This window comes from Drosophila biarmipes, chromosome 2R, assembly GCF_025231255.1.
Source record: "Drosophila biarmipes strain raj3 chromosome 2R, RU_DBia_V1.1, whole genome shotgun sequence".
NCBI classification, from domain to species: domain Eukaryota; kingdom Metazoa; phylum Arthropoda; class Insecta; order Diptera; family Drosophilidae; genus Drosophila; species Drosophila biarmipes.
This window is the reverse complement of record NC_066615.1, coordinates 19,647,741-19,656,241: the sequence shown is the minus strand read 5'-3', so window position 1 is coordinate 19,656,241 and position 8,501 is coordinate 19,647,741. Positions and strand designations below refer to the sequence as shown.

The window sequence follows — 8,501 nt, the reverse complement described above, 5'->3', positions numbered from 1 at the left end:
TGGGGAGTGGACTGGAGGATCGGTATTTTATGAATGAACCCTTAAACAAAGTATAAACGGGAATACATGCGAGCCACTTTGTTTACGCATACTTTCACTGCTGATTTGGGCATCTCGATCCAGATGTGGTGCTCATTCCGCCTTGATTCCCTGGTCTCTGTGGTTCCTCGGGGTGAAGGGGCCGGCCTATTTCTTCATCTTGCGCCAGTAGGCCCAGACGTCGCACAGGTTGACCTTCTTCTCGCACTCGCACGGCATGATGGGGTCGAGCAGCTCCTTCTTGCACTCGGAGAAGCTGGGATACTGGGTGCGGCGCTTCTTACAGCAGGACGGGATGCGGCCCACGTCGCAGGAGGGCGGCTTTCTGGCCTCCGGACAGCCCGGCGAGGGGATCTTGCAGCAGGGCCAGTCCCCGATCCGGTTCACCTCGATCAGCTTCTCGGGTTTGGTCCGAGGATTGTCGGGCTTCATGTCCGATTCGCGGCACTCCACCTCGCTGACAATGGGGCAGTCGAACTTCCGGCGCGGTCTATTGGGGTACTTCTTCTTCGCCTGGACCGCCGCCTTGGGGATCAGGTAGCACTCGCACCAGGTGCGCTGGTACTTGCGCTTCCTCTTGTCACTGGGCGTGTAGTGGTCCAGATCCATGGGCAGCTCCTGTTCGCCGCAGGGATCGTCCAGGCATTCGTTCTTGGGCAACTTGAGGCGCGGCTGGTTGCAGCGGTTCTCGGAGCGACGGATCGCCATGAAGCACTGCGGCGGCTTGTACTTCTCGGCCTTGATCACCTCCAAGCGCCTCCGCCGCACCGCCATCTTGTGGGCGTCGTACATCCTGGTACGCTTGAGCGTCAGCGGTCCCGCACCGGGACGCATCAGCAGCGAACGCTGGACGGTCTGCCACAACCCCATCTCTCTCAACTGAATTTAACTGGAATTTTGAACGGAAACCAAAACGGAAGCCTGGAATTTACGAGGCAGAGGTGTTCACGTGCTCACCACTCGGACTATGGCTTGTGAATGAGCCAGAGACCAAGTGGAAGTGCCCACAACAGCTGACATTTGGGAGCATAGCCTACTTGGGAACTAAGTTAAAACTATTCACACATTAAGTTTTGTAACTCAACCATTTAAATAGTTGTCCTTAGAATATTTCTGCCAAAAATTTACCATACAATAACCTTTTTATAATACCTATAACTATGGTGTAGCTATGAGTTAATAACTTTTCTTGTTTGTCCTTTTGTCTAACATATAACAGACGTCAACTTTAAAAAATTGTAAATATGTTTAAATTAATTTACTCAATGTAGAACCATATTAGGTTATAAATCTTATGTATCTAAGAGCTACCCATTACCCCCAAATGATCCAAGCAAGACGAGTACGTTTCTTTTAGTGATCATACGTTCAAATTTATTTCACCAAAATTTCGAGAATCTCCAAAGGGGACTGGTGATTTCCTGCCAGGAATTACAGCACCAGGGGAGGGCAACCGAATCCAAAAGTCTGCCGGTCAAGCGTTTCTTCACGCGCAGTCATCGCGCCTCTCGGGAGGATCGCAGGGAAGTCGCCGGTTCAGGAGGCCATAGCGGTAGACGAGGCAGGTGGGCGGCACCTCCAAGCAGCGGCACTCAATGGGCCTGGCGGTGTTCAGCTCCTCGTGCTGGCACTCCGAGAAGCTGGGATACTGACAGGACCGGCGGCGGCACCTCCTCTGCCGTGGAGCCACCTTGCAGTTGGTCTTGATGGCCGCCGGCTTGCAGTCGCAGAGCGAGAACTTGGGGCAGGGTCCCTGCTTGGCCTCCTGCTTGCAGGGCATGGGGTTGACCGTGAGGCAGGGCTTCCTCTTGGGTGCCGCCCCGCACTTGGTGGAGATCACGCGGTAGGTTCGCTCGGGGGCCACCTTGCGGCAGCAGCGCTTCTGCTTGCGGAAGAAGCACTCCACCCAGTACTGGTCGAACTCGCGGTCCAGCGACTTGCTGGGCTTGTAGAACTTGTCGTCCAGCCGCTCGGCCAGGTCGCACGGATCCTGGCAGAGGGGCTCCGGCTTGTAGGGGATGTCGCAGCGACCCCACACGCCCAGGTACTTGGGGTGCTGCACGGCCAGCTCCTTGTCCGTCTTGCAGGGCTTGAGCTGCTTGTAGTACTTGGGCTTCTGTGCGTCCACCGGCAGGCATTCCGGCTTCAGCGAGTTGGTGGGCACATACTTCTCGCACTTCCGCTCGACCTTCTTCTTCTTGGCACACTTGTCGCTCACCCCATCCGAGTGCTTGAGGCGCCGGCCGACGAGCGCGACTCCCGAAGCCACCAGACCCTGGGCCTCTTTCAGGATCTGTGGACGCAGCGCTACGGAATTTTTAGTCAGAAACATAACTAGACTGAGATTTTGGATTGGAGCCGGTACTGTGGCAGTTTTGGGAGAAACGAAATTTAGGTCGTTCCCGGTGAACGTTACACTTTGATCTGAGCTCTACCCTGGTGCCCCAACTGAAAGGTGTGACGAAGCCAGAACCAAGGCCCCCTTGGATGGCTTACACATTTTATATTTCCCAGGCAGCTCCACCCTCCACAGAGTTCACATATGTAAGTGCTTTCTCTGGAACCTGTCACGGATTGAACTCTTTTTGGGTCCATGGCCCAAATGGCTTTTCCTTGTTTGTTGTGCAGTTAATTGCGAATGCACTCGATGCCAGTCTGCCTTGATTTGGCCGGAAAACAATAATAAAGAAAAAATAGACATCGCAACCTTCACTTTTGCGAATTTTTACCCAGCTTGTTTGCAAGTTAAATGCAAACAGAGCGCAGCCAGCCGAACGACAAGGCCCCCTGCCAAAAAAAAGGATCGGAAAAACAACAGAAATCCACTAGATTAAGTATACGCCACGGTGGTGGCCACTCGCACTCCTCGGCAGTTTTCGCTTTTACGCCGATATTTTCATTGGAGTCACTGCCGAACCGGAGTGGCCATGCATGAGGGCCCTCCATGAAATTGGGTCAATTGCTGTTAACAATTTGGCAGCGCAATCTTTTGGCCGTTTCGATTTCAAGTCGCTCAGGGGAAAAAACAAAAAACCAAAAAAAAAAAGAAAATAAAGGAGAAATAGGAACAGCAACGTGGGCCATAAAAAACGAGCACGTACGAGCGAACCTTTTGGAAAAAACAATTTCCGCATAGAGTTGTTGGGCGGGAAAAATGGCCGCTGCAATCGCAGCTCACCCGCGGGAAAACGGGGCAAAGTCTCGCTCAAGCTCAAGTGGTTGGGGTCAAAAGTTTGCCGGTCCGAAGCCTTTACGCTAATTAATTAGTGCATTTTGTTTGTTATTTATTTTGCGAGAACATTTCGAGCGGGGCTGGCTTAGTTAAACTTTTGCCAGAGGGGCGAATTTCATAAATTCAACAGCTGGCTAGCTTCACTTTCCATTTAATCAACTGGGGAGACCGGCGGCCCCAATACTTCAGCTTTTGTTGCCTTTGAGTGACTGCCAATGAAGTTACTGCCCTTAAAGCCGAGATGCACTTTAGCCCACTCCGCTCTGTGCAGAACTCAGACGACTACGGAATGATTTCATTTACTTGCAATCAATGAAATTGCACTGATGCAATTTTGTTTTGGCCCCAAAATAAACAGGCGGGCGGGTGTGGAATTGAGCTGGGATCGGGATGTGGCAGTGGGGATTCGCCTGGGGCGGAGATATGATGGAGAAGCCGAAAAGTAACAGTTGCTGCAGGGAAACTTCGGAGGGGGAATGCCAACTCTGTCTGTCACGCTCGCCTGGCAGCCAGGAGCAGCTAATGTCTGGCGACAGTCCCCGAATCCTACTTTCAATCCGAGTCCCTCGGATCCCCTCCTCCGTGGGAGTTTCTCATATCGCAGCCAGACACGTAGCCAGCCACTGTGGATTGGGTTCGAGACGCAGAGAGATTTGTGAAAGATGTCAGGAACACGCTGCGACAGAGTCGAAAAATGAGCAGGAATCGTAGGCGGAGGTGAGTGTGCCCGTCCTCAGAGAGCTCCTCCTGAGCCAAGTCCTTTGTATTCCAGCTTACCCAGCAGCTCAGTGCCCTCAGATGAAGAGCAGACCTCCCCTGCAGAGCACAATGCAAGTAGCCAGACCACGTTGAGGACACGATCCCTGTCCAGGCAGGAGCTGTTGGTGCAGCCCTCGTCCATCTTCGAGAATGAAACGCAGGCAGATCGACCACTGATGGTCGATGTGGCGGTGGGCCCCGTTTTGGGGTCTCCAAGTTCCGAAGTTATCGATTGGAGTACTTCGACTTCGTCGCTCAGACGGCCTCACTGGAGTGCAGGAGACCTGTCTCTCGGAACTTTTCCCCACATCCTTGTGGAGGCACCAGAAGGCGTTAAGCCTAAGGATACCAACCCGCCGGCTTCCAATCCCATTGAACCGATATCCGAAGTGCCGTTTATGGAACCCACTTTTGAGAAACGGCTTTCTCCAGTCGAAAGGCCTCCTTCTGTCAAGGGGACCACCGAAGAACCCGATCGAAAATCTTCTGAATCATCTGTTCCGTCCAGTTTCACCCAGTCTGCCAACACCCAAGACTCTCGATTGAAGTTCGCCTCTGCCGAATTCGTGAGGAGCGCGACCTCAATCAGTGCCTCGAATCAATATGATAGGGAGGAGCCGCTCATCACCAAAACCCAAAAGTTCTACAAAAAAAGTAAGTTCCCCTTCTTATCTGAAACTCAGTGGGTGTATCGAGTTCTCAGTTAGTTAGTTCTTAGTTCTTATTGGAGTATCCTTGTCTGTCCGTCCGTATGAACGATGGGCTCCCTTTAGCTGAGTAACGGGTATATGATAGTCGAGGCACACAACTATAGAGTTCATCCTTGTAAATGAAAACCAACAATGTTTCAGACTCGAATCTTTTTCAAATTTATTTTTTTAATTCTAATGTTTAAGTACATTGTGGTTCTTTTACATATTTCCTTTCTTTTGTAACTGGTATATATATATGAGCTATGAGGACCCCCTCTTTTGGTTCCGACTAATCCTGAGCCCTCATGCAGGAGCCCCTTTGGTACCACGATACGACTCGGAGGACTCGTATGTCATTGACAAGGAAATTATTCAGCTGAATGCGTCCGTGTCCGCGTCCAGTGGGGGCTATCACTTCGCGGACACCGAAACACCCGGATCATTCAGCGAACACGACGCGGACAGGCGGAAGAACAGCGAAATGTTCGACTCAGGGAGTGATGATTCCAAGGAGTCCTTCGACCTGATCCGCAGCGGCAGACGTCTGGGCTCGGGTATGGTTTTTGTAAGTGAGTGGGTACCAACTTTCAGAGGCGCTGAGCACCTGAATCATGGAACTCGTAACCCCGCAGATCTATATGGTGATACCCCCCGACGGCGGCTTCGGCTGGGTGATCATGGTGCTCTCCTTCCTCGCCCAGATGATCATCGACGGCCTCATCTTCACCATTGGCATTCTGTTGCCCTTTATAGCCAAGGATCTGGACGTCCAAATGACGGAGGTGCTGTTCGTGGCCAGTGTGCAGATTGGCTGCTACTTCACGAGCGGTATATTTGGTGCCATCCTGATCAATCGTTTCGGTTTCCGTAAGGTGGCCATTGCCGGAGTCCTGTCCTCCTCATGCGTCGTCTTGCTGGCCAGCTTCAGCGTCAACCTGGTCATGCTGATCTGCTTCTACAGCGTCCTTGGTGGGTTGATCTCAAGGTACACTCATAGTCCTATAAACGATGAATAACTTAGGATCCCCCCCAGGTGGCATCTGCATGAGCATGATCTGGGCGAGTTCCCAGCTGATAGTGGGCTACTACTTCGAGCGGTATCGTCCGATGGCCAATGGATTCTCCTGCAGCGGTGGCGGCGTCGGTATAGTTATTTTTACGTTCCTCAACGCCTGGCTGGTGCCGATGATCGGCTGGAGGAACGTGCTCCGCACGCAGTCGGCACTGATCCTGCTTATCCTGCTGATGGCCATCGCCTACGTGGAGGTGGCCCCCACTCAGGTGGGCCTCTACCACCATCCCGACCTGGTGGAGTCCAGTTCGGAGGAGTACTACGGCAACTTCTATGTGCAGGACTACTTGCGTATGTCCACCCAGACGGCAGGAACTCGGAGTGTCCTCAACACGTATGAGCCGCCTCCAAAGAAGCGTGTATGCGCCAAATTCTGCTCCTGCTGCACCAAGTGCCGTGAGAAGAGGCAGACCAAGAAGGCGGAGACCGAGGACGAGCACAACCTGCTCATCCGTCCAGCGCCCATGGAGCGGGATGATCTCTTCTACACGGGTCCCGCCGAATACGAGAAGCCCCACAGCAAAGAGCGCCTCGAGGGCAAGGAGATCCACCTGCATAAGAATGTCTGTGTATCCTAATTGAATACCCAACACCATCTAAAATAATCTTTAACCTGCAGGCCCAGCAGGTAAACTACGGCATCAAGACCATACATGTAGACGATGAAGACCCGTCCACTTCTAGGGTCTCTCACAGGAGATGGGCCAAAGAGTCGGAAACGAAACAGAAGAAGCAGAACCGGTGTGTGGCCACCCTGGTGAAGCTCTTCGACTACCATCTGCTGAAGAAGTTCGAGTTCCAGGTGCTGGTGGCGTCCGCTTTTCTGTTTCCAATGGGCTTCAACATACCCTTTGTTTACTCGTATGCACGCACCACGATTCCCGAGGAATATGCGCGGCTAATCGGACCCACTATCGGTATTACCAACGTGGTAGTGCGGAACACCTGCGGCTTTCTGGCCTATAAGCGGAGGGAATGGACCACAAACATATGTGGCGTCGGCCTGGTCTACGGCGGATGCGCCATCTTCATCAGTGCCTTCTACGGCCGGGACTTGATTTGGTTCCAGTTTCTCTACGGCGTTTCCTATGGAGTCGCTCCAGGTGGGTATGAGGTGAAAGATTGAAAATTTCTTGGAAAATATTCCATGATACAAGTTACATACGAACCCTAAGAATTGCTCAGTTTGAGAAATATTCAACTTACCTATTTTTACATTTAAACATTTAAAGTATCAAGTGTGCCACAACCTTATATTTTATCATACAGACTTCCAAATTTTTTACTGCATACTTTTGGACACGTTTTTTTTGATTGCTTACACTCCTGTCATGAGTCTCATGCTGCCTATTCTTACTTTATTTATTAGCTGTATTCTCCACTTTGCGAGGACTTATCTATGTGAAATATTTGGGCCTGGCAAAGCTGACCAATGCCTTTGGGATAACCTCTTTGGCCATGGGCGTCGGCGCGTTCACTGGCACTACGGTTGGCGGAGAACTAGTGGGCACTTCGGAAAACTATACGGCTGCCTTCATCTTTGCCGGGCTGTGCCTCATAAGCTCTGGAGCACTGAAACTACTGCTGCCCGCGCTGATAAAGCTTCGCAACCGGAAAAAACGTTGAGGAATCGTATGTTTGGAATTGCATTATTTATTGGTTGTTCTCCTTCGAACTAGGGATTTATTTTACAAATCGGCTTACGCTCTTCTTGATATCGCATTTGGTACATAGACATCTTTTTTCACTATTTTACTGGTTATGTATGCCCGTGTTCAAAATTTTCAATAAATGATATTATCTTACACGTTTGGTTTTGGAAAGAGGATTTTTCATGAATGCCAAATACAATTCAGACCAGATTTCAAAAGGGGGTTACTTCAAAATGCCCCAGAATTCCTATTTACTGGCAACCTATGGATTTGACTATTTTCTTCTCCTTATAGTTCAGCATAAATAATTTTGAGTGTCAAAATGTTCGCCTTTTAAATTTGATTCGAATTCCACAAGGTTTCTTTGGGGTTGACTTTTATTGCAATCCATTTAAAGTTATTAGTTAGCTTAATTTACATCTAATATTAGCTTAGTTGCTGAACAACACACTTTGGCTCCACGCTTATAGGTTCAAGTGTGTTGTGTTTGGTTTTTCATTTGGTTTTGTTTCCATTTTCCTTGTTTGGGTATGCAAATGTTCACGCTTTTGGTTTACTTTGATTTGCTTTCTAAACTTTGTACGTCTACTGTTCAATGTTTTCCTTTTCTTCTTCATGTTTAATATTTTATGATGATTTTTACATATTATTAAGAGCTAAAGCAACAAAGGGTCAAATCGAAATCAAAGTGAACACATGAACGTAAAAATGTTTGAATCGACATCCGCCAGACGGATGACTCCAATCCTATTTTTGTCCTGTGTCTAAATCCTTCTTGTTTTTTTAAATATTGTCAGTAGTCTTCCCCATCGTCGCCTCGAATTTATTCCATTGTCCATTGATGTCTCTGCATTTGCCGGCTGCTTTAAATTCAATGTCGTACGATAATCTAAATTTAAATTAAAATCTCCTTGCGGGATGATCCACACTCCTTATGGCCTTGCTGGTCTTTCTTGTTCACACAGAAAAAGCAATTCTTACGCCTTAAATTAAAATTATATTTATACCGCCTGTGCCTCCTTCAAGTGGCCCGTTCATGTGTCGGAGTCGGACCT

General features: G+C 49.7%; 4 protein-coding genes across 9 annotated transcripts in view; 1 reads left to right on the top strand and 3 right to left on the bottom strand.

Annotated features, from left to right (window-relative positions):
* LOC108022272 (uncharacterized) lies at positions 1-1,031 on the bottom strand. Its single transcript, XM_017091131.3, has one exon. It carries the CDS (start codon positions 907-909, stop codon positions 187-189), a length of 723 nt encoding a protein of 240 aa, XP_016946620.1. The 5' UTR covers positions 910-1,031; the 3' UTR covers positions 1-186.
* A 351-nt stretch (positions 1,032-1,382) lies between these two features.
* On the bottom strand, positions 1,383-2,485 carry LOC108022294 (uncharacterized). The gene has a single exon (XM_017091153.3). It carries the CDS (start codon positions 2,369-2,371, stop codon positions 1,526-1,528), a length of 846 nt encoding a protein of 281 aa, XP_016946642.1. The 5' UTR covers positions 2,372-2,485; the 3' UTR covers positions 1,383-1,525.
* Positions 2,486-3,895: 1,410 nt separating this feature from the next.
* Positions 3,896-7,599, top strand: LOC108022175 (uncharacterized). 6 transcript variants are annotated; one of them, XM_017091020.3, is made up of 7 exons: positions 3,896-3,988; positions 4,044-4,684; positions 5,034-5,287; positions 5,355-5,691; positions 5,756-6,357; positions 6,414-6,897; positions 7,164-7,599. In XM_017091020.3, exons 1-7 carry the CDS (start codon positions 3,966-3,968, stop codon positions 7,418-7,420), a joined length of 2,598 nt encoding a protein of 865 aa, XP_016946509.1. In that variant the 5' UTR covers positions 3,896-3,965; the 3' UTR covers positions 7,421-7,599. The 6 variants fall into 6 exon arrangements, 4 of the variants coding, with proteins under 4 accessions (XP_016946509.1, XP_016946508.1, XP_016946510.1 ...); XM_017091019.3 differs by having other exon boundaries at positions 5,744-6,357; XR_006367650.2 differs by lacking the exons at positions 6,414-6,897; positions 7,164-7,599 and having other exon boundaries at positions 5,034-5,291; positions 5,756-5,898.
* The window catches only part of LOC108022816 (spondin-1), a 45,966-nt gene continuing 44,889 nt past the window's right edge, over positions 7,425-8,501 (bottom strand). Inside the window, exon 6 of the mRNA XM_017091953.2 lies at positions 7,425-8,499. Within this exon, the coding sequence (XP_016947442.1) occupies positions 8,481-8,499 (19 nt within the window). The 3' untranslated portion in view covers positions 7,425-8,480. The remainder of the gene's footprint in view (positions 8,500-8,501) is intronic.

Excerpts from the sequence above, each read along its gene's own strand:
- LOC108022294 (XM_017091153.3), bottom strand. The coding sequence starts at position 2,371 with ATGTTTCTGACTAAAAATTCCGTAGCGCTGCGTCCACAGATCCTGAAA.
- LOC108022272 (XM_017091131.3), bottom strand. The coding sequence starts at position 909 with ATGGGGTTGTGGCAGACCGTCCAGCGTTCGCTGCTGATGCGTCCCGGT.
- LOC108022175 (XM_017091019.3), top strand. The coding sequence starts at position 3,966 with ATGAGCAGGAATCGTAGGCGGAG. Across the intron at positions 5,288-5,354 it reads TGGGCTCGGGTATGGTTTTT|ATCTATATGGTGATACCCCC; the intron begins GTAAGTGAGTGG and ends GTAACCCCGCAG. Across the intron at positions 6,358-6,413 it reads AGATCCACCTGCATAAGAAT|GCCCAGCAGGTAAACTACGG; the intron begins GTCTGTGTATCC and ends TTTAACCTGCAG.